Genomic DNA, 27762 nt, shown 5'->3' with positions numbered 1-27762 from the left:
AATCACAAACTAATCAGGAGAATGACAGTTAGCTTTTCATTTACAATTCATCATCACAGCGATTTGAGGCTGAAACATCTAAAATGAAAATGATCCTTAGATACTGTGTACCTAAATCTGTCAAAATATAACACAATATCTAAAATTACATTACACCTAAGAAAATATATAAAACAGTAGAGGACCACTTGTTGACCCAGACAGCGAAATAAAGGTAAAAGGTCTTTCCCTTACGAGGGGCGGAGCCTCACTGTCGTCAGGTGTCAGATACCGGAAGTAGTGTCCCGTGGTTTGTGTTCAATCGGAACGGGTGAATCTACACCTTGTGGTACTGTCAGTAGTTCACCTCTAACGTTAGGTGGCTACGCTAACGTTAGCTACAACATCTCAGTGATTTAGGTGACACCTCACAGTGTCGACCGCAAGCACAGAACGGTGCCTTCGATTGTGTACAGAGACGTCGCTGGTTCACGTAACGTTTTATTCCGAGGTAAGCCTTAGCCGATGCAATATTGATGAAATTTCGGACTTGTTGTGCATTTGGTGTTCGCGAACCTCGTTTGACAGGGTGTTGTTGAACGTGTTTTCCCTGTCGTAGCACTAGTGACAACGGCGGTGTAGCTAGCCATGTTAATGCTAGCAATAGACAGCTGTAGCAAGCTCGCTAATGTCGGGGTCCGGTTTTCTGCATTATCCGCACCAGTGCATTAGCTGTATAATAATTCAAGCGAAACGGCGGTAGCTAACGTTAGGTACCTAGCTGGCAACATTACTGATCTACAACTGGCTATGCAACGCTAATTTTACAAGTTAGTTCCTCTCGTGAGTTAGCTAGCCAGCGTAGCGTGTGTATGCAAAATTGCCTTGAATGGCTCTCGCAGGTAAGTTAGCCATACTAGCCTTTTTACTCGCGGGCAGTGTACACAGCTCGAAGGAATCTAGCCAGTTAGTTTGTCAAGCTAAAGTAAACGATCGGAGGAGACATTCCACGGCTCTGTTTGTGCTTTTTATGCAACGAACGCGCACAGTTATTTGTAAGGAAGTGGCGACATCTCAGGTGTGCTGTTCGCTACACCTGTCATATGGAAGTTGAGCCTGTGTAACACGAGCTCACCGCCTTTCCGGAAATAGCGACGTTTTTTTATTTATGTCCGATAAATATATTATCATTTCACTTAACCGGTTTTTCACTTGAACTGTAATCATGCTTATCCGTTGGAAGTACGTTAGATGTGATTCATTTCAAAGGGTGTTTCCCGGGCGTATGCTAGCTGTAAGTTATGTTGTGTTAATGTTAAATGTTGTTCAGTGAGAAAACGAAACGAAGCACGTCACTGCCATCGTTTTTTAGACACCGTCCCCAGAATCATATTTTTTCATATTGTGTCTCTCCTCCAAATTCTGTTCATTTTCATGAAAATTTTTATTTATTGATATGACAACGATAGCTACTTTCGTTTTGCCATAGCGTTGATGTATATAAAAAGTGTAAATACAATATCGCACAAATAAAAAAGAAAAAGAAAAAATTTTGAACTGCTTGGTTCCTCTTTTTTTTATTTATTGTTGTGACAAAAAAAAAGAAGTTATTTTGCCAATGCAATGTATGCAGGATATAATGTCTCGTCATTTGTCTTGTATCTTGTCATGCAAATAAAGCACATTTGAATTTGAAGCCCCCCCATTTCTCTCTCGTGTCTTTCTCACCTCACCCCCCTCTCTCTTTCCCTCTCCCCCCTGTCTCCCCATCTCCCCCGTCCCTCCTCTCTCTCCCCTCACCCTCTGTCTCTCTTCTCTCTCTTTCCCTCTCCCCCTGTCGCCCCCTCTCTCTCTTGTCTCTCTTCTCTCTCTTTCCCTCTCCCCCTGTCGCCCCACCCCCCCCCCCACCCCTCTCTCACTCTCTCTCTCTCTCTCTCAGACATGTCTCCGTCGGTGCGGCTGCAGGAGATGATCCGTGTGATCCGCAGTGCTCGGACTCAGGGTGAGGAGCGGGGGGTGATCCAGCGGGAGTGCGCCGCCATACGGGCGCAGTTCCGCCAGGCGGACAACGGGGGGCGCTCTCACAACCTGGCGAAGCTGCTCTACGTGCACATGCTGGGCTACCCCGCCCACTTTGGACAGGTGGGTGGAGACTGCCGCGGGTCGCTCACTTGTGTTCACCTGTGCTTTGGCTTTCTGGCACAAAAGTCTTGGTTTGGCATCGCTCATGTTGTTGCTATCATGACTGTGTCATTGTTGTGGTGACTGTGACGTTGTTGTGGTGACTGTGACGTTGTTCTGGTGACTGTGTTGTTGTTTTGGTGACTGTCGTTTTTGTCGTGACTATCATTGTTCTGGTGACTGTGTCGTTGTTCTGGTGACTGACATTCTTCTGGTGACTGTCGTTTTTGTGGTGACTGTGTCATTGTTCTGGTGACTGTGTCATTGTTGTGGTGACTGTATCATTGTTCTGGTGACTGTGTCATTGTTGTTCTGACTCTATCATTGTTCTGCTGACTGTGTCGTTGTTTTGGTGACTGTGCCATTGTTCTGGTGACTGTGAAGTTGTTCTGGTGACTGTGTCGTTGTTCTGGTGACTGCGACGTTGTTCTGGTGACTGTATCATTGTTCTGGTGACTGTGTCGTTGTTTTGGTGACTGTGTCATAGTTCTGGTGACTGTATCATTGTTCTGGTGACTGTGTCGTTGTTCTGGTGACTTTGTCGTTGTTCTGGTGACTGTGTCATTGTTCTGGTGACTGCAACGTTGTTCTGGTGACTGTATCATTGTTCTGGTGACTGTGTCGTTGTTTTGGTGACTGTGTCATAGTTCTGGTGACTGTGACATTGTTCTGGTGACTGTGTTGTTGTTTTGGTGACTGTGTCATTGTTGTGGTGACTCTATCATTGTTCTGCTGACTGTGTCATTGTTGTGGTGACTGTATCATTGTTCTGGTGACTGTGTCATTGTTTTGGTGACTGTGTCATTGTTCTGGTGACTGTATCATTGTTCTTGTGACTGTGCCGTTGTTCTGGTGACTGTGTCGTTGTTTTGGTGACTGTGTCATAGTTCTGGTGACTGTGACATTGTTCTGGTGACTGTGTTGTTGTTTTGGTGACTGTGTCGTTGTTGTATTGACTGTGTCGTTGTTGTGGTGACTGTATCATTATTCTGGTGACTGTGTCGTAGTTCTGGTGACTGTGACGTTCTGGTGACTGTATCATTGTTCTGGTGGCTGTGCCGTTGTTTTGGTGACTGTTTCGTTGTTGTGGTGACTGTGTCCTTGTTGTGGTGACTGTATCATTGTTCTGGTGACTGTGTTGTTGTTCTGGTGACTGTGTCATAGTTCTGTTGACTGTGGCGTTGTTCTGGTGACCGTATCATTGTTCTGGTGACTGTGTTGTTGTTTTGGTGACTGTGTCATTGTTGTGGTGACTCTATCATTGTTCTGGTGACTGTATCATTGTTCTGGTGACTGTGTCGTTTTTTTGGTGACTGTGTCGTTGTGGTAACTGTGTCCTTGTTGTGGTGACTGTGTCCTTGTTGTGGTGACTGTATCATTATTCTGGTGACTGTGACGTTGTTCTGGTGACTGTGTCGTTGTTCTGGTGACTGTGTCGTTGTTCTGGTGACTGTGTCATAGTTCTGGTGACTGTGACGTTGTTCTGGTGACTGTGTCGTTGTTCTGGTGACTGTGTTGTTGTTCTGGTGACTGTGTCATAGTTCTGGTGACTGTGACGTTGTTCTGGTGACCTTTTAGTAGTTTCAGCAGCTGTACTACTGTTGTGGTGCCTGTATCACATTATTTAGCACCAGTGAAATTTTTTTAATGTTAATTTATTTTCTCCCTCCCTCCCCCCTCACTGTCTTTCCATTGCTCCCTGTTCATCCCTCTCTTGCACTCTCCCTCTCTCCTCCCTCCCTCCCTCTCTTCTCCCTCCCTCCCTCTCTTTCTCTCTCCCCCCTCTCCCTCACTCTCCCTCAGATGGAGTGTGTGCGTCTGATTGCCAGTCCGCGGTACAGCGAGAAGCGGGTGGGCTACCTGGGGGCCATGTTGCTGCTGGACGAGAAACAGGACGCCAGCCTGCTGATCACCAACTCCATTAAAAAGTGAGTGATTGCCCCCCTTCTGCAGGCCTCTGTAGGGAAGTGAGGGATTACACTTCTCCTCTGTGTCTGTAGAGAACTGAGAGATTACACTCTTCCCCCGAGTTTATAGAGAAGTGAGAGATTACACTCTTCCCCCGAGTTTATAGAGAAGTGAAATGTTATGCTCACTTTATTATGATACAGGCAGTTTTTACATCACACTTTATCTCTTTATCTCTCACATTTTCAGTGAAACCTAGTGCATACAGGAAGCAATATGCTGCCCAGATGAGAATTTCTTGATTCTTAAAATATGTATACAGTCCACAGTTCAACAACTACAGACTTGTTAGAAGTCAAATCTGTCTGTCTTTATCACTGTTTCTCTTTCTGGCAGTGACCTGTCTCACAGCAGTCAGTACGTGCAGTCTCTCTCTCTCTCTCTCTCTCTCTCCCTGGCAGTGACCTGTCTCACAGTAGTCAGTACGTGCTGTCTCTCTCTCTCTCTCTCTCTCTGGTAGTGACCTGTCTCATAGCAGTCAGTATGTGCAGTCTCTCTCTCTCTCCCTGGTAGTGACCTGTCTCACAGTAGTCAGTATGTGCAGTCTCTCTCTCTCTCTCTGGTAGTGACCTGTCTCACAGTAGTCAGTACGTGCTGTCTCTCTCTCTCTCTCTGGTAGTGACCTGTCTCACAGTAGTCAGTATGTGCTGTCTCTCTCTCTCTCTCTGGTAGTGACCTGTCTCACAGTAGTCAGTACGTGCAGTCTCTCTCTCTCTCTCTCTCCCTGGCAGTGACCTGTCTCACAGTAGTCAGTACGTGCAGTCTCTCTCTCTCTCTCTCTGGCAGTGACCTGTCTCACAGCAGTCAGTACGTGCTGTCTCTCTCTCTCTCCCTGGCAGTGACCTGTCTCACAGTAGTCAGTACGTGCTGTCTCTCTCTCTCTCTCTGGTAGTGACCTGTCTCACAGCAGTCAGTACATGCTGTCTCTCTCTCTCTCCCTGGCAGTGACCTGTCTCACAGTAGTCAGTACGTGCTGTCTCTCTCTCTCTCTCCCTGGTAGTGACCTGTCTCATAGCAGTCAGTATGTGCAGTCTCTCTCTCTCTCTCCCTGGTAGTGACCTGTCTCACAGTAGTCAGTACGTGCTGTCTCTCTCTCTCTCCCTGGCAGTGACCTGTCTCACAGTAGTCAGTACGTGCAGTCTCTCTCTCTCTCTCCCTGGTAGTGACCTGTCTCATAGCAGTCAGTATGTGCAGTCTCTCTCTCTCTCTCCCTGGTAGTGACCTGTCTCACAGTAGTCAGTACGTGCTGTCTCTCTCTCTCTCTCTGGTAGTGACCTGTCTCATAGCAGTCAGTATGTGCAGTCTCTGGCTCTGTGCACTCTGGCCTGCATGGGCTCGGCTGAGATGTGCAGAGACCTGGCTCCTGAGATCGAACGGCTCCTGCGAGCCTCCAACTCCTACATCAAGAAGAAGGTCAGTACTGGAGCCCTTTCTCTCACGCATGCTGTCTGTACAACTGAGTATCATTAACTGCTTTGTTCACGTTTTCAATATTGTCTACTGTGACCTCTATCTATCACTCTTACCCTTACTCACTACAGGGTCATTACTGTTACCTCATGATGATGATAATGATGGTGATGATGGTGATGATGATGATGATGATGATGATGGTAATGATGATGATGATATTGATGGTGGTGGTATTGATGATGATGATATTGATGGTGGTGATGATGGTGATGATGATGATAATGATGGTGATGATGATGATGATAATGATGGTGGTGATGATGATGGTGACGATGATAATGATGGTGATGATGATGATGGTGGTGGTTGCACTGTTACAGGCAGCGTTGTGTGCGGTCCATATCGTGAGGAAGGTTCCAGAACTGGGCGAGCTCTTCACCCCATCTGCTCGCTCTCTGCTGTCTGAGAAAAACCACGGTCAGTCTGTCTGTCAGTGCTGTTTCTTGTGGTCTGTCACTCTGTCAGTGCTGTTTATTACAGTCTGTCACTGTCTGTCAGTGCTGTATATTACAGTCTGTCAGTACTGTTGATAACAGTCTGTCCCTCTGTCAGTGTTGTTTCTTACAGTGTGTCGCTCTGACAGTGCTGTTTCTTATAGTCTGTCGCTCTGTCAGTGCTGTTTCTAACAGTCTGTTGCTCTGTCTGTCAGTGCTGTTTCTTACAGTCTGTTCCTCTGTCAGTGCTCTTGATAAAAGTCTGTCCCTCTGTCAGTACTGTTTCTTACAGTCTGTCCCTCTGTCAGTGCTGTTTCTTATAGTCTGTCACTCTCTCTGTCAGTGCTGTGGCCATCATCTCTAAATTAATTCCCCTTCCCACTCTTTCTCCCCCTCCCTCTCTCTCTCTCTCTCTCTCTCTCTCTCCCCCCCCCCTCTCTCTCTCTCTCTCTCTCTCCCCCTCTGTAGGAGTTCTGCATGGAGCCGTGGTTCTCATCACTGAGCTGTGTGAACGCAGCCCAGAGACACTGGTCCAGTTTCGCAAGGTGCTATATACACGCTCTCCTGTGCTAACACAGCACACAACACAACACACACACACACACACCTGCAATAAGAGCACAATCACTCTCTATTTAAAAGTCTGTCTGTCTCTCCTGTGCATGTAATACTTCTCTATTTTCAAAAGTAGGAAAGTCCAATCCTCTCTTTTCGCAATTCCTCTTTCACTGTCTCTATCCCTCTATCCCTCTCTTTTCTCTTTCCTTCTTTCGCTGTCTGCCTCTCATTTTCTGTCCCTCCAGTTCAGCTCACTAACCGGTATCAAAATGTGAAAGTTATGAACAGAGTCTTAATACCTTTAATCTCCCCGGGGTTCAGAAACGGGAGTCTAAGGTGGGTTTTCATGGCGGGTTTAACATTTTTAAAAAAGAGATTAACGCGTCGGTTACAAAAGTGGTTTCAGGTTCAGTTCTAAATGGTAAATTGATGGTAAATGGTAAATGGACTGCATTTATATAGCGCTTTTATCCAAAGCGCTTTACAACTGATGCCTCTCATTCGCCAGAGCAGTTAGGGGTTAGGTGTCTTGCTCAAGGACACTTCGACACGCCCAGGGCGGGGTTTGAAACGGCAACCCTCCGACTGCCAGACAATCGGTCTTACCTCCTGAGCTATGTCGCCCCACCCATTGAATTGGGTGACTTGGCGCGCTTTTGACCCTTTAAGGCGTGAGGTCGCGAGCGTGTGATCGGAATGTTCTTAACTGAACCTTTTAACCGCACCGCGGTTTGCCAGTCGGGCTCGCACGGACGGGAGTCAGAGGAAGACCTTTCGCGTTCGGCTCGACGGCCTGACTTGCAGGCACCCGGTCAACCAGCAGGGGTCGCTGTAACGCGGTGGCACCCAGCCGACCGTAATCCTCCCATCCTGTGTGTGACGCTGGTGCCCATGCAACCCTGTGGGGCTGCCAGTCACGGTCGACAATGCCCTGGCATGGATTCCATACAGGACCATAGAGTCTGTCCATGCACTAGGACCGTGCCATATAACAGGATGAGTGACCCAGCAGCCCAAAGCTTATTGAACATTTAAATTATTTGCAAGTTTGCAAATTGCAAAAAGGGCTAAAAACCACGGACAAGCAAGTAACTTAATTTAGTTCATGGTTAGACCATGAGCAACGCAACTATCAAAATGACGTTTTAATTTGTGCTCTCGTTCTTTGTCTGTTTCTCTCTCAGGCAGTTCCAGAGCTGGTCCAGGTTATGAAGGGTCTGGTGATGTCTGGTTACTCCCCAGAACACAACGTTGCCGGGATCAGTGACCCGTTCCTGCAGGTCAGTCGAGCTCCACCTTTGACCTTTGAACCCTGCCTTTTGTCATTAAAAAGCATGAGCTCTTAGGGAGGCGGGCTCAGCCCTGTGTCTGGAGATTTAACATTCTTTAAGGTTTCATTTCAGCTTTAATTTGGCATAGCTGATTCTACTAATTTGCAGCTCAGTGAGATTTCTAGCTGTTGAATGAGGTGTGCTTTGTTAGGGTTGAAGTGAAAACCTACTGCATGGTAGATCTCCAGGAACAGGGTTGGGCAGCCCTGCCCTAGCTGTTGAATGAGGTGTGCTTTGTTAGGGTTGGAGTGAAAACCTACAGGACAGTAGATTTCCAGGAACAGGGTTGGGTAGCCCTACCTTAGAGCTTATGCTTTTAACAGAAAATGACAGGATTTAAAGGTCAAAAGCATCTTGTCATGAAATATCTGCTCTGTTCATGTTTTTTCTGTTACATTCTGTTACTGCCCTAATTAATATTAATCACGCTGCTAGTGTTTGGTGCTGCTTAGTCAAATATCTATTTCACTCACTGGGGGTGAACTGTACAGTGGAGTTATTGGTTTTATGGTCACTGTACTGATTACACTGTCACTCATCTACTCATTTGTCTCCCTCTCTCATTTTATTTCTCCCTCTCCCTCTTACTTCTGCTATTTTTCCCACTCTCCCTTCCTCTCTCTCTCTCTCTCTCTCTCTCCCTCTCTCTTTCTCCCTTCCCTTCTCTCTCTCTCCTTCCCCCACTCCCTCTCTCTCTCCCCCCTCTCTCTCTCTCTCTCTCTCTCTCTCCCTCCCTACCTCCCTCCCTCTCTCTCTGTCCCTCTCTCCCTCCCTCTTCCTCGTCACTCTCCCCCCCCTTTCCCTTCCAATCTCTCTCTCTCTCTCCCTCCCTAACTCCCTCCCTCTCTCTCTGTTCCTCTCTCCCTCCCTCTCTCTCTCTCCCCCCTCTCTTTTCTCATCTCTCTCTCAGGTGCGCATCCTGAGGTTGCTGAGGATTCTGGGAAGAAACGACGACGTGGCGAGTGACGCGATGAACGACCTTCTGGCACAGGTGCGAGCGCCGGAGTTTCTGCGTTTAGCTCCGCCCTGCGACGCTGAGCCCCGCCCCCAGGCTTCTCTTTTAACAAACACACGTCTGGCAGTTATATTTTAAATGTTCTCTTATAATTTAAGTGTTCTGCCTTGTGAGCCGTAGAATATCACAGCGCTACGTCATATTTTTAGCCGTGTGCACATATTCGTTATTGGTTACGGGTTTGTGGGTACTGCTGCTTCGTTGGTTGTCAGGTTGTTATTGGTGCTTGTAGCCGGTACTGTTCGGGCGTGCTGATTGGCTGTTACCGTAGGTGGCGACGAACACAGACAGCAGTAAGACTGCGGGCAGTGCCGTGCTGTACGAGACTGTGCTCACCATCATGGACATCAAGTCTGAGAGCGGCCTGAGGGTCAGTTACTCACGCTAACGCACACACACACACACACACACACACACAGACACACAGACACACATACGCATGCAGTGCCGTGCTGTATGAGACTGTGCTCACCATCATGGACATCAAGTCTGAGAGCGGCCTGAGGGTCAGTTACACACGCTAACGCACACGCACACACACACACACACACACAGACACACAGACACACATACGCATGCAGTGCCGTGCTGTATGAGACTGTACTCACCATCATGGACATCAAGTCTGAGAGCGGCCTGAGGGTCAGTTACTCACGCTAACGCACACGCACATACACACACACACACACAGACACACACACACACATACACACACACGCACACACACGCAGGCACGCACACGCACACGCACACGCACACACACACGCTCACACTCATGCAGTCTTTACAGTCTAAACCCCACACACTAGTACTGTCATGCACACATATACAGTACTCTGATATTACACAGATAATGACAGCGTTGTTTCAGTTGGAGTAACTGCATGTGTGTGTGTGCCTGCCTGCGTGTGTGTGTGTGTGTGTGTGTGCGCCTGCCTGCATGTGTATGTGTGTGTGTGTGTGTGTGTGTCTATGTGTGTGTGCGTGCGTGTGTGTGTGTGTGTGTGTGTGTGTGCCTGCCTGCGTGTGTGTGTGTGTGTGTGTGTGTGTATGTGTGGCTCTCTTTACAGGTCTTGGCTGTGAATATTCTGGGGAGATTCCTGTTGAACAATGACAGGAACATTCGGTTAGTCTGTCTGTATCTCTCTCTCAATCCCAAACTTTTCACGTCATAAAGGTAGTTTTGTCTGTACGGTCACCTTCTCACGCCAGTCTAGCACACAGTGTGTAATTAGGTATTTATATTACATGTGCAGAAGATGCAGAAATTTGGATAATTAATGAGAAGTACTGGTGTATGTCTGTGTGTCTATGTATGTATGTATATATGTGTATGTGAATGTGTGCATGCGTGTAAACGTGTTTGTGTGTGTTCCTCAGTTATATCTCCATGACATCGCTGCAGAAGATTGTGCAGACGGACCACAATGCAGTGCAGCGTCATCGTGGGACTATCGTGGACTGCATGAAAGATCAGGATGCCTCAGTCAAACGGTGAGCTCTGATCGACCTTATTTAGTGCCAGCCTTTTGCTCTGCGATCGCTGTGTCTGGTCTTATTTAATGCCAGCCTTTTGCTCTGCGATCGCTGTGTCTGGTCTTATTTAGTGCCAGCCTTTTGCTCTGCGATCGCTGTGTCTGGTCTTATTTAGTGCCAGCCTTTTGCTCTGCGATCGCTGTGTCTGGTCTTATTTAGTGCCAGCCTTTTGCTCTGCGATCGCTGTGTCTGGTCTTATTTAGTACCAGCCTTTTGCTCTGCTATCGCTGTGTCTGGTCTTATTTAGTACCAGCCTTTTGCTCTGCTATCGCTGTGTCTGGTCTTATTTAGTACCAGCCTTTTGCTCTGCGATCGCTGTGTCTGGTCTTATTTAGTACCAGCCTTTTGCTCTGCGATCGCTGTGTCTGGTCTTATTTAGTACCAACCTTTTGCTCTGTGATCGCTGTGTCTGGTCTTATTTAGTACCAGCCTTTTGCTCTGCTATCGCTGTGTCTGGTCTTATTTAGTACCAGCCTTTTGCTCTGCTATCGCTGTGTCTGGTCTTATTTAGTGCCAGCCTTTTGCTCTGCGATCGCTGTGTCTGGTCTTATTTCGTACCAACCTTGTCCTGTGGTCGCCGTAGTTGTGGTTAAGTTGTGAGGTTGTGTTTATGTTGAGAGAATGTTGTGGTTATGTTGAGAGAATGTTGTGGTTATGTTTTGAGAATTTTGTGAGGAATGGTGTGGGGACCGTGTGGTTCAGGTTGTGGTTAGGTTGTGAGGTAGGTGTGTTGTGGTGATGTTGTGAGATCATTGTGGTTAGGTCGTGTTTAAGTTGTGAAGTTGTGTTTATGTTGAGAGAATGTTGTGGTAATGTTGTGAGAGCGTTGTGGTGATGTTGTAAGGACGTTATCTATGTTTCCTCCCTAGGCGAGCATTGGAGCTGTCTCTGGCTCTGGTCTCTGCCGTGAACATCCGCTCCCTGATGAAGGAGCTGCTCCTCTTCCTCTCCTGCTGCCCGCCTGAGCTCCGATCCCACACCGCCTCTGGAATCTTCAACGCCGCAGAGAGGTGCTGTCTGCCTGTCTGTCTGTCTGTCTGCCTGTCTGCCTGTCTGCCTGTCTGCCTGTCTGTCTGCCTGTCTGCCTGCCTGTCTGCCTGTCTGTCTGACTGTCTGTCTGTCTGTCTGTCTGTCTGTCTGTCTGCCTGTCTGCCTGTCTGTCTGCCTGTCTGTCTAGCCTGTCTATCTGCCTGTCTGTCTGCCTGTCTGCCTGTCTGTCTGTCTGCCTGTCTGCCTGTCTGCCTGTCTGCCTGTCTGCCTGTCTGTCTGTCTGTCAGTTCGTCTGTCAGGGCGAGAGTTTTCTGCACTGTGACTCAGTTCCTCACTGTCTCCCAGTGTCTCACTGTGTCTCTCTGTGGCTCACTTTTTCTCTATATACATTTTGAGTTCCCCTTGTTGCTCTTGGTTCACACGTGTGACTGTTACACTATGAGTCTGTGTGTCTCACTGTCTGTGTCTCAGTCTGTCTCTCTATGTCTCACTGTCTGTGTGTTTCACGGTGGAATGTTCACTGCATTTACCTGAATCACTGAACACCTGTGTCTCTGTGCCTCTGTTAGGTATGCCCCATCTCAGCGCTGGCACATCGATACCATCCTGCATGTTCTTACCACGGTAAATACCCCCTTTCACAGCACCAGCCTCTGTGTGTACTAGGATAAATACCCTCTTTAGCAGCACCAGCCTCTGTGTGTACCAGGGTAAATACTCCCTTTCACAGCACCAGCCTCTGTGTGTACCAGGGTAAATACCCCCTTTAACACCGTCAGCCTCTGTGTGTACCAGGGTAAATACCCCCTTTAACACCGTCAGCCTCTGTGTGTACCAGGGTAAATACCCCCTTTAACACCGTCAGCCTCTGTGTGTACCAGGGTAAATACCCTCTTTAACAGCACCAGCCTCTGTGTGTACCAGGGTAAATACCCTCTTTAACAGCACCAGCCTCTGTGTGATTTTTGCAGTAGATCTCTTGCTGGAGGTGCTTGATGTGGATTGTCTTAAATTATTCCACATGAATGTAACATCACTGCTGTAATACCTTCTTTCTCAGGCAGGGGGCGATGTGAGAGATGAGACGGTGCCCAATTTGATCCAGCTCATTACCACGGCAACAGAGCTGCACTGCTACACTGTACACAAACTGTACAGGGCACTGGTGACTGACATCTCACAGGTAGTGTGTGTGTATACTGTATGACGGTGCCTGTGTGGTGTGTAATAGTGTATGATGGTGTGTGTATAGTGTGTAATAGTGTGTGTGTGGTGTGTGTATAGTATATAATAGTGTGTTGTGTGTGTGTTCTTCTGCAGCAATCTCTGGTGCAGGTGGCCTGCTGGTGTATTGGGGAGTATGGAGACCTCCTGCTGGAAGGAGAGTGTGAGGAGACAGAACCTGTACAGGTAAGAGAGAGAGAGAGAGGAAGCATATATGCATGTATGTTGGTGGGTTTTATTAGTTTTTCTTTGTGTGACTTGGCACGGGGGGGCTCTCCGAGGTATGAGGGGAACAGGCAAAACATACTGACCTTGTGCTCCAAGACCCAAAGAAAACGTCCAGTGGGAAACAAAACTTTAAAAAAACTAAAAAACAGCACTCTCACTCTGGAGGCTGAAAGGGCCCAGTGGGCGGGCGGGTGGTGAAACGCTCTCTCTCTCTAAAGACGCGGGAGGTCGCACTTTTATAAACGGCTTAGCGCAGGCAACTGGTTAACACTGGGGTTTATTGGCAGTCAGCCTCAGCTGAGCAATCCTGTGTGAGGCCGCTGCTGTCCAGGGTCCTGTAGGCCTGCCTGGCTGTGGGAGGGAACAGGCGCTGCTGACAGCAGCCAATCAGGAGGAGCTGCCCTCTTTGGTCCTCCCTCCACCCCTCCCATCATCACTTTTCATATGTTGGATGTATGTGCTTTACCAAAAACCTGACCATTGGTTTTGTCATGCCATTATGAGCTGAAATTGAGAGAGTGAGAAAGAGAGAGAGAGAGAGGGAGGGCGAGAGATGGAGAGAGAGGATTGATTTTTGATGACATCTCATTTTTAGTCTGAATTTTGGCTGTTGCTTGGTGACCGTCTGGTGACGGTGATGATGTTTGCTGATGCGATGTTGCTAGGTTACAGAGGATGATGTTCTGGACGCCTTGGAGACGGTGCTACAGTCTCACATGTCCGCCCCGGCGACCAGAGGTTTCGCTCTCACGGCAACCATGAAGCTGAGCACCCGAATCACGCAGAACGTGGAGTAAGACCTGAATCCAGCAAAGCACTTACTGGTCTCAGATCAGTATGTTCTTACATGGATACAGCCGACACCAAGCGCTTCACACAAAGCACTTACTGATCTGAAATCAGTATTCATTTATACATATACAGCCAACACCTTTCCATAACTTTAAAAGTGGTATCAGAATACAACAATTTTTTAAAGCTTTATTGATTTTTTTCTCTCCCCCCCAGTCGTATCAGGAGCATTGTCAGCATCTATGGCAGCTGCATTGACGTGGAGCTCCAGCAGAGGGCAGTAGAGTACAACGCGCTCTTCAGGAAGTACGACCACATGAGGTACTGTCATAGGGAGGCAGGTGTGGGACAGTTGGAATTATGCTGCATGTGGTCAGTCTCGTCAGCTCGTAAAGTATCACGCGACCAGGACATATATATTGGTGTTTGAGTTTGGGTAATCATCGGCAACTGGTAAGTTTATCACGTGAACACTATGTATGTCCGCTGAGATGTCTTTAAGTCAAGGTGTGGTAGACTATACGCTGTGTAGATCCAAATTGGAACATCTCGTGCGGTGAAGTGGTGGTCATGTTGGCTCTAAGTCAAGGTGTGGTAGACTGTACGCTGTGTAGATCCGAAATGGCACACCTGGTGTAGCGAAGTGGTGGCCATCTTGGCTCTAAGTCAAGGGGCACGCCTGGTGTGGTGAAGTGATGGCCATCTTGGCTCTAAGTCACGGTGTGGTAGCCTGTGCATGCTGTGCCCACAGGGCTGCCGTGCTGGAGAGGATGCCCGTGATTGACAAGAACTCCCCGGGACACACCAACGGGGAGATGGTGGCGGGAGGAACCCTGAAAGGGCTGGAGCAAACCAAAAACAAGCAGGAGGAGGGGACAGAGGCTCCACAACCTGCAGCCCAGGTCAGCTCTGACCCTAGTATGCAGTTACTGTTAATCTTGACGGCCACCATATTGTCCAGGCTCATGTGTTCAATGCTTTAATATTTTAGCATTATGGAGATTGAGTGATTGATTTATTGATTGATTGATGATTTGATTGATTGATTGAGTGTTCTCCAGCCTTATAAAATATTACAGAAAAAGGCTCATGTTATTTGTTTTCGATAGTCATTTTGTGTATCGTTTTCAAGGGTGGCCAAAATTCTGAACCTGTGTGAGTGAGTGAGCATATGTATGTATTTGCGTATTCCCTCATAGGTGTGTATGTTTGTGTATATAAACACAGGTGTGTTCTCTCTCTTAGGTGTGTGTATATGAATACAGTTTAGTTTAGTTTTTGTTTAGTTTAGTTTAGTTTATTTGCACACAGTAAAAGAAAAAAAAAATAAAGAAAAAATACACGTATGTTCTCTCTCAGGTGTGTGTGTGTGTATAAACACCGGTGTATTCTCAGGTGTTTGTGTGTATAAACACAGGTGTATTCTCAAGTGTGTGTGTGTGTGTATGAATACAGGTGTTTTCTCTCTCAGGTGTGTGTGTGTGTGTGTATATAAGTACTGGTGTATTCTCAGGTGTGTGTGTATAAGTACAGGTGTTTTCTCTCTCAGGTGTGTGTGTGTGTGTATATAAGTACTGGTGTATTCTCAGGTGTGTGTGTATAAGTACAGGTGTTCTCTCTCTCAGGTGTGTGACCTGTTGGACCTGTTGGGGGGGTCTGATGAGCCTCTGCAGCCCCGCCTGGCTGCCCCCGCCCCTCCAGGCCTCGGCGCTGTGAGCAGCAGTGTTGGGGGGGACCTGCTGGACCTGCTGGGGGGCCTGGATCCGGCCCCAGGTAAGAGAGGGGAGGAGCCACTCTGCTGGAGCAGTGCTACCTGTGTACACCCCCCCCCCCCCCGAGACCACTGTGCAATATAACCGTGTGTTTGTGTGTGTGTGTGTGTGTATGTGTGTGTCTGTGTGTTTGTGTGTGTGTGCATGTGTGTGTGTGTGTGTGTGTGTGTGCATATGTGTGTGCATGTGTGTGTGTGTGTGTGTTTGTGTGTGTGTGCATGTGTGTGTGTGCATGTGTGTGTGCGTGTGTGCGTGTGTGTGTGCATGTGTGTGTGTGTGTGTGTGTGTGTGTGTGCGTGTCTACGTTTGCGTGCGTGTGTGTGTGTGCGTGTCTACGTTTGCGTGCGTGTGTATGCGTCAGTGTGTGCATCTGCAGCGCCCGGTGTGAAGGTGTACGAGAAGAACGGAGTGACTCTGACTCTGCAGTGTGACAGACAGACGGACACCAGCGTCACCGTCACCCTCGTCGCCTCTAACTCCTCCCACTGTGACATCACACACTTCACGCTGCAGGCGGCGGTGCCCAAGGTGGGTGTGGCTCCCAGGCGTGTCTCTCCCTGCCTGACTGAGACTCTCAGCTGTCCTTTCAATGTGAAAATTCTAATTAAGAACAATTAGTGTCTTAATTAAGTCGTTACAATACAGAGCTTGTTACTATGGTTTGGGGAAAGCGCCAGCATACACAGTGGGTCCCCCTGGACCAAGGCTGAGAAACTCTCATATATATAATATAAACATAAATATTTCTACTATTATTTCTCTTCCCCTTTCTGTCTCCTTGTCCTTCTTATGGCCTGTCTACCTTTCCGTTTGTTCTGTGCCCCTTGCCCTTAACCCACTACCGTTGTTCCCCTGAGCAAGGTACTCGCATTGCTTCAGTATATATCCAGCTGTATGAACGGATGCAATGTAAGTCGCTCTGGATAAGAGCGTCTGCTAAATGCCTGTAATGTAATAATGTAACCCCTGACCTTTGACCTCCCTCTCAGAGCGTGCAGCTGCAAATGAAAGCTCCAAGCGGTGATGTCATACTCGCTGATGGACTGGGTCAGGTGACCCAGACTGTCCTTCTCAACAACCCCAACAAGGTGTGTGTGTGTGCTTGTTTGCTTTCTCCGTCGATCCTTTCTGTACGCTGCATATATGTGTGCATGAGAAAGACACCTGCTCCATGTGACTCTCTTCCCCAGGTGAGTCTGCGAATGCGGGTTCGAGTCTCATTCTCTGCCCAGGGCTCCACCATTCAGGACACCGTGCAGATCGACTCCTTCCCCGCTGCGGCCTGTGAGTGACAGCTGCCAGTCAACCCACCCGCCCTCGCTGGTGAGGAGGTGGATTCTGCCCGTCGACCAATGAAATCATTCCGCCGTCCGGACCTGGACTGACTAGCCCCCCGTGACCCCGAACTCTTCAGACACGCCAGGCCGGGCCCCTGCTCCAAAATGGACGCTCGTCAATAATGTGCGACAGCTGTCTATCAGCGACACGGACGCATGCCACTGAACCACCCGGCCCCATCAATCACATCCAACAGGAAGTGAGCTTTTCACAGCACCCGGCCAATCCAGGCACCCAGTATTCCAGTCCCCTCCCCTCCCCCCTTCCTCTTCTCTTATCATTGGCCAGCTCAGCCGTCAGTCATCGTTGAACAGTTGAACTGCTCTGAAAAAACTGACCCGATTGGGGGACAGTGTCGTTTTTTGTGTGAGAACTGTTCAGGAGAGGGCGGGTCTTCTCAGAACTTCGGGCTCCCCCACGCGTCACGTCCGTGCGAATCGGCTTTGTCACCTGAGACGGGACCGGTGGGTCCCTTTTGGTCAGCGAGCCACAGGATTAACACCAACACTTTCTCCTGTTCTCACACTCCCCCCCCCCCCCCCCCCCCCCCCCAACCCCCCCCAACAGTGTTCTTATCTCCTTTTTCCCCCCCATTGAACTACAAAGCAGGTATCTGTCCCTTCCCTCAGAGGTATAAAAGTTGTTCTGTTAGCATCTACATGGGTTCAGACCCAGGAGAATCAATACAGAAAATGTCATGCACAGCGTAGGCACAAAGCTAATGGTGTTTGCGCCAGTATGCCAGGAAGACGTGCTTCCCTGGAGAATGTTTTTAAATTGGGAGGGGCGCAATGTTCAACCTTACCCACATTATTTTACCTGAATGTACCTCCGAGAGAACACAGCAAGGACTCTTACGCTAGGGTTGGGTAACGTTTAGATTTTTTCAATTCCGGTTACCATTCCCATTCTGCTTATCGAATCCTGTTATTATCGAATCCTGGCTTCCGATTCTTGTGATATTGTTCCAGTGCGAAAAAGAAATCCGAATGTGTCTGTACGCAAAACCATCTTTATTTTCTGCAGATTTAGGCTGCCATAAAAAGTCAATTGTCATTTCGGTAAAAAAGTAAAATAGAGTGATCTCGGCACTTGATTAAAATTCTTTGCATTTCACTCATCGCGAAAATACATTTTCAGGTTTCGTTAAACGGATTCGATAAACGAATTCCAGGTTCTTGGAAAATCAGAACCGGCTCTCGACACCAAACCCTACTCTCCGCTAACTTCCCCCCCCCCCCCCCCCCAAAAAAAGGAGCATGTGTGCTCTTGTGTTGAAAAATGTGGGAGTCCACCAATGCATCCCGATTAGCAGATGTGCCCCTAAATGATTTTTAGCACAGTTAGCACACTTCAAACTTCAGGAGCGATCGCTCCTAAAATGGGAGCACTGTAGAGCCCTTCCCTGCTCAGGACGCACAATCCACAGCTGTACAGTTGGCTGAAACTCATATTGTACACTTCTCATTCTGTACGGGGGCGTCTGCTGCTCATACACCACTGAAAGGGTGACGAGAGGGGACACTACTTATACTGTGGCACAAAATGTTTGGGGGCGGGGGGGGGGGGGAACAAATATGTTGTATTGAGAATTAATCCTTGCTGTGTTGATTTGTTTTGGTTGGTTTGGGTTGTTTTATTTTTTAAATAAAAGTTGATTGAAAAGAGCAGACTGCTTTAAGGAAGACTAACAAAGTGGAGGAGACACAACGTTCACAGGAAGCAACCACTGTCCACAGGCAACTACCACCGATCACAGGAAGCAACCACTGCCAACAGGAAGCAACCACTGTCCACAGGAAACTACCACTAAAATGATACAAGGCAAACTTAGAGAACTATACACTCCTGAGATTTTCAGGAAAAGCAGTCTCCTTAGGCATGCTGGACACACACACACACCCTGATGACTTACACTGAAAACACAGACACAGAGCAACAGCACACCTCACATTTTATTGATGAAGCAATCAATCGGCGGTCTCCAAATGGCGGTGCGTTCGCGGGTGCTCAGAAACGCGTGACCAACGTCCACCGATCTTTATAGCCCACGCACGGGGCCGTGCTCTCCCTGTCTATCCCAGGGACATAAAGATCTGTGGAACCATGATTCTGTCCCTGCTGGGGGCAGCAGGGAACAAAAGGGCTAAAGCATAAAATAAAATTTAAAAAAACATTCTGGAAATTTCAACATACTCTACGCACGTCTCTACACGCGTGAGCTTGGCGATCAGAAACCGGTGTCACATGGAAGATTTTGGCACCACAGACAGACACCAGGGCCCAAAGTACGGTGGAAACTCTGACCAGCAGGGAAGGGGCGGAGCTAGGTGCCACGGGTTTATGAGGCCCCGCCCCTTAGTGCCAGAACCAAGTGGAGCACAGAGCCCCCCTGGATCTTGTAGTCCGCAGCGGTCTTCTCATCATTCCTGAGAAAGAGAGAGAGAGAAGAGCTCAGTACAGCACGCGCACGAGCAGCGTTCACGTGCATGTACACGCACGAGCAGAGTGCACGTGCATGTACGTCCGTGAGCTGAGTGCACGTGCATGTACGCCCGCGAGCAGAGTGCACGTGCGCGAGCAGAGTGCACGTGCGCGAGCAGAGTGCACGTGCATATGTGCACAGCATTCCCATTTTAGTTTTTTTTGAGCCTATAGCCAAATCTAGCCAAAAGGGATCCCATTTTTGTCAGGGATGTCTTAGACCTTGCAATTAATCGGGTATCAACAAGCACGCAAACATGGAGTAAATTATTACATTTGTTTCCCACTGTAGATGAGTCTCTGTTGCTGAGGTGGAATCCCTTCTTTCTCCTCTACTCTTTCTTTAATCCTTTCCACCTGAGAGAGAGAGATACATAAACAGTCATCAAAAGAGGGTTACTACCTTTTATGCTCCTAATGGACAGTACAGTACATAACACAAACACTGAACACGAGAGCAGTTATATAGGCTACACACTGAGAGATTGGATACTACGGTACATTCATACTATACAGAGGGATGAGTGTAATTTAGACGCAGTCTAGCAGAGAAACGACGAACGAGTTTATCCACACAAACGTCTCTTCATACCTTGTCTGTGGGCTCAATATCAATCTCGATTTCTTTGCCGGTGAGCGTCTGGGAATAAGAACAGAGACACAATTAAAGCGAACAAAACGAGTAAAGGTACCAGGTGTCTTCTGTTCCCTTTCACAGATGAGAACATAGCCGTCAGGTTGATTCAAATATAGCCCCGCTGCTTTCATCCGCCGTGTCTCCAGTCGCAACAGAGCTCGAACGATGGGACCAGTTTACCTGAGGCTAACTGTGAGACCAAGGTTTGATTCGGTGGACCTCTGAAACCGCTCCACATCGGCACACCTCTGGACCTTAGGCATGCGTTCCACTGAACCGACCAATTTGGCTAGCTATGTCATTCTTAGATTTCATGCAGATAGTTTCACGTGCTGAAAGAATGACTATTGGATATGCCCATTCCCCTATATCAAGTCAGCTAACTAGCACTACTTAGTTACTCAGCTAACGAACACTCAGTAATCTACATACGGTGTCACAAAGGTGTAATGCATCTATACATATACACCTCTTCATTGGCGTCATTATGTTAGCTACCGTTACTTCACTCACCGAGGTAACACAGTTAGCTAGCCAGCTAGCAAAGATAACGCTGGATACTTACCTTAACCTTAATCAACATTTCCACGGTCTGTTTGGTTTCGAAATCCGAATATAGATTTTTTTTAATACAATTAAAGAGTGCTTACAAGGTTCTCTTAAAACAGATATGTTCTTATTTGCCTCCTACTAAAACAAATCGTGTGCCTTTTCAAGCTTATTTCTAAAGGGAAAATGACAACAATTTTACTTCACTTCCTGCGTAACGTGTAAAAAATCCCAGCGTTCTCAATGTTAGAGCTATGGTTCCGGAGAAAGAAACGGCTTGGTTTTTAAACAGTTACCATATCAAATGTCCAATGCGGGCTTACTTGTTTGGGCACAGTACCTAGCTTAAAAAGCATCGATGGAATATTTATTCATCGAACTGTTCCGCGAAATGAACGTCCTAAAACTTTCTCTGGAAACTAATGGCGTGTATAACATTTGAACAGAAGAATCGCGGGATTTTTCGAAGCGTGTACAGGTGCGTGGACGTCACGGGGCAGCAGGTGGCATCCTGTTAATGACCTGTAATTAGTTTTCACCTAAGTCTAAAGGGCAGTAGGCTACAAAGGAGATTCGTTTCGTGTAAATGAATTGCTTATGGCGAGGTGTTTTGGCCTTGACTGTTGTGGCCACAGCCATCGCTACGACTTACGATGGCGGTATAAACTATTTAATATTTCCGTGATTGCGTGGCTTTGATTATAGGACTACATTATTACTTTTGTTTACTCTATCGTGTTTTGATCTAAAGAGCCACCAAGTGAAACTCTGGTATTTGGTCTCTGTGCGTTTCCTACTCTACGGTTTAAAATAAACGGCTGTCAGATAATTTTTTATTTTATTTTTTCCAATCACATTTGATTAGATTAGACTGATCTAACAGGTTCACCTTCGTTTGAATCTCGTCTGATGCTATATTTCCTCCCTAACAGATGTCCATATTGAGTGCAGTAACTACACCGTTGGAGTGACATGGACGGTGGGTCAGCATGTGGAATTCTCACGCGTCTTCCTCGGAAGCTGCTTTGCAACCAACGTCACGGAGCTTCCCGATGGAAGCATGAAGATCGCGTTCAGAATCCGACTCGACGAATGTCGTCTAAAGCGGCAGGTAGACGCCTCTTTTAATCTAGTAGGGCACTTGAGTAGGACCACCGGATCTGCAATATAAACTGGACGCTTTCCCTCCCTCAAGATAACAGCGAAGTGGGTGACTTACAATACCAGGCTAACCTACAAGCCGTTACCCAAGCCGCAACCGCCTGTATTCTCAGTTCCTGTTGAGTGCGAGTACAGAAGGTAAGGGCAAGATTGTCCGTTAATTATTTTTACTCAGTGCTGGGAATGTTGGTCCCCATGGTGATCCCCGTCAAACCTGTGAAGTGCTTCTTTTTTTTTTTTTTTTTGATGTCCCAAAATACCTTAGCTTCCTGAAATATTGTGTCTTTGCCGTGTACAGACCTATGGGCATGTTCCCAGGATTCATGGACCCATCCTTTGGGACTGCGTTTGGGCACGGAAGCCTGCGGTTCTACATGGGGATTGCTAACGGTGAGCAGCGTCTCTGACGAGCACCGGTGAAAGCCCCAGGGCCTGACTTGTCCGAAGTCATGGTTGAAACGGTCGGGTTGCAACACACCGCTATCATTCTCCAAACGGGAGCAAACGCATGTCCAGTTGTTGCGGAGTCCCAAACTGGTTTGCAGTGAGCAGGGATGCTAACGAGAGAGAGAGAGAGGTGGTCAGCGTCCTGAGCGCGCGTGCACCTGTTTTTTTTTTTTCCTGCAGGTGACTTCAGTGGGCCGGCCCAGTCCTCCACCTTCTACCTGGGCTCCCTCATCCCCATCTGGGCTGCAGTGGACCAGCAGGCCCACCTTCCCCTCCTGCTGCTGCTGGACGAGTGTGTGGCAGCGACCACTCCAGAACCGGACCCCTCCGGGCCCGTCTACCCCGTCATCGCCAACGGGGGGTGAGGGGGGGTTAGGGGTTGGGCTGGGACGCCCTTGCTTGTTTAAGGGTGCTCTCTGCGGGCAGTGAGGTTCTGCCAAAATCGGATCATTGGTCGGAAGTATCATCCTCGCTCTGTCATTTCGCTGATCTGAGGCGACTGACTGACCCACCTGTGCTCTCTAGATCAGGTGAAGGACTTGTAACGCTCACTCGCTCACGTTTAGCAGGCTGAAGAACCTCCACAAGGGGGAGCTCTTGGAAATCATGGTGCTTCACATCAATGACACTGTGTCTTTATTGAAACAACACTGTAACCCTCCAGGGCTGGAAATGTATAATGCTGCAGTCTTTCCTCCCACCTCCTTCCCTTTTAAAGATGTCTGCTGGACAGCAAGTTTGGGAGCTCCAGGTTCCTGCCCAGACAGCGAAGCTCGGAGCTGCATCTTTCTCTGCAGGCCTTCCGTTTTGCCGCGGGACAGGAAGTGAGTGCGCCACAGACGTGCCTAACTTCCTGTTTTGTGGCTGCTTCCTTCGCATGGCATTCCTTTAAGAGACCTCCTAAACCGGGAGTCGCGGTGCAGTAGAAGCTAGCTAGCGCATTCACCTGAGTTGATGTGAGCGGTAGCATTCCCGTTCCTATGCAAATGACATGAACGGGACTGCGCATAAAATTTACAAACTGCCAGCATTCATACCTCCTGTACACCTGGGATATGCACAAAAAACAAAGGTCTGCACGTGAATGTGTCATGAATCCCATATTGGTTTTTTTCGTAGGAACATTTTTAGGAACGAAAGCAAGAATGATTTAAGAAGTTTTGTGAATGAGGCTCATGGTACCTGGGTGAAGTTACCATGTAGGGAGGGGGACGGCCAGTCTTGGAGCTTGCGGAACATTTGAGATCTGGCTGAAATGTAGGGTTTGAAGATTGGTGACATCCCCCCCCCCCCCCATATTACCTCACTCTGCCCCAAACGCCCAGGTGTACCTCCACTGCAGGATCGTTGCCTGGGACCCACAGGGACTGGACAAGAGGAGGAAGGCTTGCCAGTACAACAAAGAGCTGGAAGGGTAGCTATGGCAACGCACGCTGCTGCCGCCGATGTGCACTGGCAACTTGTTTACTTTGTGTTTCTATGCTACCTCGTCGCGTTTAGCGAGGCGCTAACATCCCGACCAACTTTCATTAGCATCTGACTACGGTCTCTCAACAGACCAGGGTCCAATACTGTATGTATGTACGTAGAGCGTTATATAAAAGACCTGCACTCAGTGATTTTTTTTAAGAGGGTAATTCTTAGGTGTAAGCTTAGTGCCATCTTCAGTGAAATGGCATTATGGTTTCCAATGTGTCGGCTCCCTTGTCTAACCGGCTAATTGAAGAGGAACCAACAGGGCCTCTTTGAAAGGAGGATATTGAGCACTTCACCGACTTAACTGGCAGGACATTCAAAAACCTTGAGTGACTCAAGGGCCAATTAAAAACAGTCAATGGTTTAAAACTGTTATTCATTTTTTCAGTGCTTCAACCATTTTGACACTAACGTTATTACAGGTTACAGAAAATTTATAACAAGATGGTTATTTTCATAATTGTGTGATTGTAGAGTTTATTAAAGTGTTAAATTGTCTGGGATTTGTATGAGTGTGAGATTTTTCTGTCTGTAGCATTTAAATATGTTTTGTGCATGTGAGCCTGCTTGGGACTAGTTGGAGATAGTTGATGTCATCTTTTTTTTTTTTTTTTTTTTTATAAAGGTGGGAGCTCTTGGACGATCCTTCCCAGAGTTCCCTCTGTTCCTGCTGTGATTCTCATTGCCTGTCCAAAGAGAGGCGGAGCCGGAGCTCGGACTCAGGTATTTCCTGTTACTTCTGTACCTTACGCACCTGTGTGGCGATGTTCATCTCGTGGCCAGAAGAGTAGCCGTGTGAGAAATTGGCTTCATGTGAACCGGATGTTTTCAAACTCGGTCATGGGGTGAGGGGGGGGGGGGGGGCTGTTATGGTGTAATTCTAAGGTTTATTCAAGAGCACGTTGCTTCTGTCTGCAGCCATTCATAGAGGCAGCACAAGCACAGTTGGCATGCAGACCGTAGATTTTGTCTAATATTTTAGCACGAGGATGAAATTGGTATTGATCGTCTAACTATGGGTAAGATTTCCCTAAAAGCTGGACTACCCCTTTAAATCTGCCGTATGTCACATATAACCGAAGTTCTTGCCCAAAGTTTAAACCTCCTTAGGAGAACTACAGAATGCACCAAACCCTTCAGGGTGAACTTGCTGTTCAACACAGATTACTTTACCAAACGTTCTATTAAATCCCTGAATTTTTTTTTTTTTTTTTTTTGGTCCAAGCATAATTGTAATGAGCTGATAATTGTTTTTAGCCTTAATGTTATTTGTTTGTAAAAGGGGCGGGGAGATTCCGTTTTTAGCGACCATCTCGTTCCCAGGGGTGCAGGGTGTGACCCACACGGCCACGCTTGGACCCCTCACCATCATCGACGGGTCTCGGGGATGCCAGCACTCCGAATCGGGGAAGTGTCCCGTGCCAGAACAAGGTCAACCAACTTTCCGGCAAAAGCCCTTGAGGATCTGATCCTGGCTTCCGTTTACACTTTCGGCTCAACAGACCCTGAACTTTTTGGAGCAACTGCAACCAGCTCGGCAGTAGTTTAAGCCTTGAGCGCGGAACACTGCTCTGCAACGGGAACAGTTGTCGCCTCTACCTGAGAGTAGCCTTTCCCAACTCTCCTGCGCTTCCGTGGTCCAGAGCAGCGCTTCCCAAATCTCTCCTCGGGTGGCCACTTCTGGACCACAGGTATGCACACAGGTGTTTGTGTTCCATCACAACCATACCTGATGTGACTGATGAAGGCAGTCGATGGTTGTATCGGGTGTGCTTGCGATGGAACTCCTCGGATGCCTGGGTCCAGATGGGGGGGTACCCGAGGGGAGGTTTGGGAACCACTGGTCTGGAGATTTAAACTCTTATGTTGGTTGTAGTTGCCCCTTGGGGGGGGGGGGGTGTTGTATAGTCCAAGAGAGATGGAAAATGCAAGAAGTGCAGAATTGGTTGACAACTTGTCAGTCCCAGTGGAACATTAAATTAAGTTGGTTTGTTGTGTGGAGAGAGTTCTTTGGTTAGCTTAAGCAAGTTGAGGACAGGCTCCACCTCTTGTGGGGTTTATACCTTGTTCTCTCACTGCTACTGAATTTTAATATTCTCTCTCTCTCTCTCTCTCTCTCTCTCTCTCTCTCTCTGACTACAGAGGACTGGAGGCCATGATTTCATGTAGCCAGAGTTCGGTAAGCTTTCTGGGGTTCTGCCATTACCCGAGTGGTTCCCATCATTGGTTCTGGTGCTCCCCTCTGTATGCTGGTTTTTGCTCCAACCACAATGGCAATCCCCAGATTTTAACAAGCTGTTAGTTTTTCTTCATTAGGTACTTTTTCATATTTAGAGCGATTATTTACCCACTTTTATGTAAGGGGTAACAAACTTTTTGGACCAATTGAAAGACTGAGGTTAATCAACAGACTCCTGAACATGTAGCTGAACACGTGTTTCATTTCCTAAAATGTATTGACAAAATACAGTTTGGCTTTATCATTTGCTTTGTCTTTGAATTCTTTATCTTCTACATTGTTAGTGTCATGGGTCTGGTGTCCAAACTTTGTCCAATTAGAAGCCTGTTGATTCAATTGTTTTCTATGTAGTGCAGCATGAACATGGGGATTTTATTCTCCATGGCACACATTGCAATTTCTGACAATGTGGTTTAAGAGGGTAAACAATCACGAAAAGCTCCTAATTAAGAAAAATGAATGACTTGTTAAAATTCTGGGATTGCAATTGTGTTTGGAGCGGAAAGCAGCGTACACAGGGGTACCCCAGGATCGAGGCTGAGAAGCACTGCTCTGTTGGGCGATATAGCTCAGGAGGTAAGACCGATTGTCTGGCAGTCGGAGGGTTGCCGGTTCAAACCCCGCCCTGGGCATGTCGAAGTGTCCTTGAGCAAGACACCTAACCCCTAACTGCTCTGGCGAATGAGAGGCATCAAATGTAAAGCGCTTTGGATAAAAGCGCTGTATAAAAAATGCAGTCCATTATCCCAGCAGCATTGCTCATCCGGTGTCTCCTGTTCCAGGTGATGCGTGTGCCTGCTGCAGGTGTCTCTGGGCAAGGCTGGATGGGGACAGGTGGCTCCGAGGCTGACCTGTGGCACTGATCCAGCAGAGGGCGCCAAACAAAATTCTCTGGTGTTGATTTATTCTTTGCCTTCCTATTTTTTATCGAAATAAACACCCGAATGCTTTGGCTTTGTGTTGGAAAGAATTTGTTCTGGAGTCCTTTGGTTGCCTTCACTTTTTTTGTGTTTAAAGATTTTAATGTGAGATTTCACAGTATGAATGTATTAAATGTGTGCCAGACATCTCATTGTGGGGTTCGTGCTTCACACAGTTAAGAATTTCAAAGTTAACTTACACATTCTGAAGGGGAGAAAAAATTATAAATTCTCGTGTATACATTATACCCACAACCTGAATATGTAAACGGTCGGCAATATAATGTTTCTGTTCCCACGTACTTCCACCAGTCGCACACCAGAGCGACAAACCAGTCAGATCACAGCACCTTCGATCCAGGCACAAGGGGTGAAACTGGCTTCTAGGTCAAAACAGTGAAATTTGGAACAATGTGGGCATTTTGGCTGTACAACGCTGGTTGTGTAGGGCTGGCTTTTGTTCCAACCAATTACCTTAGTTTCTGACAGCTCTATAAACTAAACTGGTTCTCTCCTGTACTCAAACACAGTAAAGTCTTTAGGATGAATTAATGAATTTGACCATTTAAAAACGAGATTTCTTAAGACTGTACTGACTGTAATTCTTTAAAACTTTTCGAGGATATAAACACGAGAAAGCCGGCAGGCTTATTTCCATTGTGGTCCTCTAATATTCAAACATAAACATGACAAAACATCCAGTACAACACAGTTAATGCATTACAAACGGATATGAGAGGGCAATACATTCACCACAGGAAAGACATCAGATTGGAAGATTATATTATAAAAACAATGATGGTTACAGTTTTTAAACCCATCTTTTAAAGGATAACTTAAAATAATTCTCTGATGCACAAGATTTGGATGCAGAGGAAAGTCTATTCCACTGAACCACAGCTCTGTACTAAAAGGTATTTTACCCATTAGGCTCTTAAATGTACAGGGAACAAAATCAGTGAGACTGCCTTCAGTTGTATATTTATGGATGTCTCTGGTGCAAGTAAAATATTTTACCAAATAACTTGGT

At 47.4% G+C, this 27762-nt stretch overlaps 3 protein-coding genes across 6 annotated transcripts; 2 read left to right on the top strand and 1 right to left on the bottom strand.

Annotated features, from left to right (window-relative positions):
• The first annotated feature begins 259 nt into the window (after positions 1-259).
• Positions 260-18062, top strand: ap1g2 (adaptor related protein complex 1 subunit gamma 2). Its single transcript, XM_035430154.1, has 22 exons — positions 260-490; positions 1919-2121; positions 3964-4088; positions 5400-5541; positions 5922-6018; positions 6504-6580; positions 7778-7873; positions 8835-8915; positions 9211-9309; positions 10010-10065; positions 10320-10433; positions 11345-11485; positions 12035-12089; positions 12526-12648; positions 12786-12875; positions 13583-13710; positions 13926-14030; positions 14461-14611; positions 15335-15482; positions 15843-16009; positions 16471-16569; positions 16672-18062. Exons 2-22 carry the CDS (start codon positions 1921-1923, stop codon positions 16771-16773), a joined length of 2397 nt encoding a protein of 798 aa, XP_035286045.1. The 5' UTR covers positions 260-490; positions 1919-1920; the 3' UTR covers positions 16774-18062.
• On the bottom strand, positions 18060-20860 carry nedd8l (NEDD8 ubiquitin like modifier, like). 2 transcript variants are annotated; one of them, XM_035430221.1, is made up of 4 exons: positions 20813-20860; positions 19896-19943; positions 19578-19660; positions 18060-19248 (listed from the first exon to the last, which is right to left on the bottom strand). In XM_035430221.1, the coding sequence occupies exons 1-4, from the start codon at positions 20843-20845 to the stop codon at positions 19161-19163; spliced, it is 252 nt and encodes an 83-aa protein (XP_035286112.1). In that variant the 5' UTR covers positions 20846-20860; the 3' UTR covers positions 18060-19160. The 2 variants fall into 2 exon arrangements, with proteins under 2 accessions (XP_035286112.1, XP_035286113.1); XM_035430222.1 differs by lacking the exon at positions 20813-20860 and adding an exon at positions 20506-20728 and having other exon boundaries at positions 18757-19248.
• Positions 20802-26766, top strand: zp3f.2 (zona pellucida glycoprotein 3f, tandem duplicate 2). 3 transcript variants are annotated; one of them, XM_035430201.1, is made up of 11 exons: positions 20802-20967; positions 21422-21600; positions 21685-21788; positions 21949-22040; positions 22278-22458; positions 22816-22921; positions 23423-23511; positions 24199-24296; positions 24897-25004; positions 25716-25752; positions 26595-26766. In XM_035430201.1, the coding sequence occupies exons 2-10, from the start codon at positions 21550-21552 to the stop codon at positions 25730-25732; spliced, it is 846 nt and encodes a 281-aa protein (XP_035286092.1). In that variant the 5' UTR covers positions 20802-20967; positions 21422-21549; the 3' UTR covers positions 25733-25752; positions 26595-26766. The 3 variants fall into 3 exon arrangements, with proteins under 3 accessions (XP_035286092.1, XP_035286090.1, XP_035286091.1); XM_035430199.1 differs by lacking the exon at positions 20802-20967 and adding an exon at positions 21023-21148; XM_035430200.1 differs by lacking the exons at positions 20802-20967; positions 24897-25004; positions 25716-25752; positions 26595-26766 and adding exons at positions 21023-21148; positions 24856-24893.
• Positions 26767-27762: the final 996 nt, after the last annotated feature.

The sequence above is a fragment of the Anguilla anguilla genome, chromosome 8 (genome assembly GCF_013347855.1).
Source record: "Anguilla anguilla isolate fAngAng1 chromosome 8, fAngAng1.pri, whole genome shotgun sequence".
In the NCBI taxonomy this organism is placed as follows: Eukaryota; Metazoa; Chordata; class Actinopteri; order Anguilliformes; family Anguillidae; genus Anguilla; species Anguilla anguilla.
This window is presented reverse-complemented; position numbering and strand designations above follow the sequence as displayed.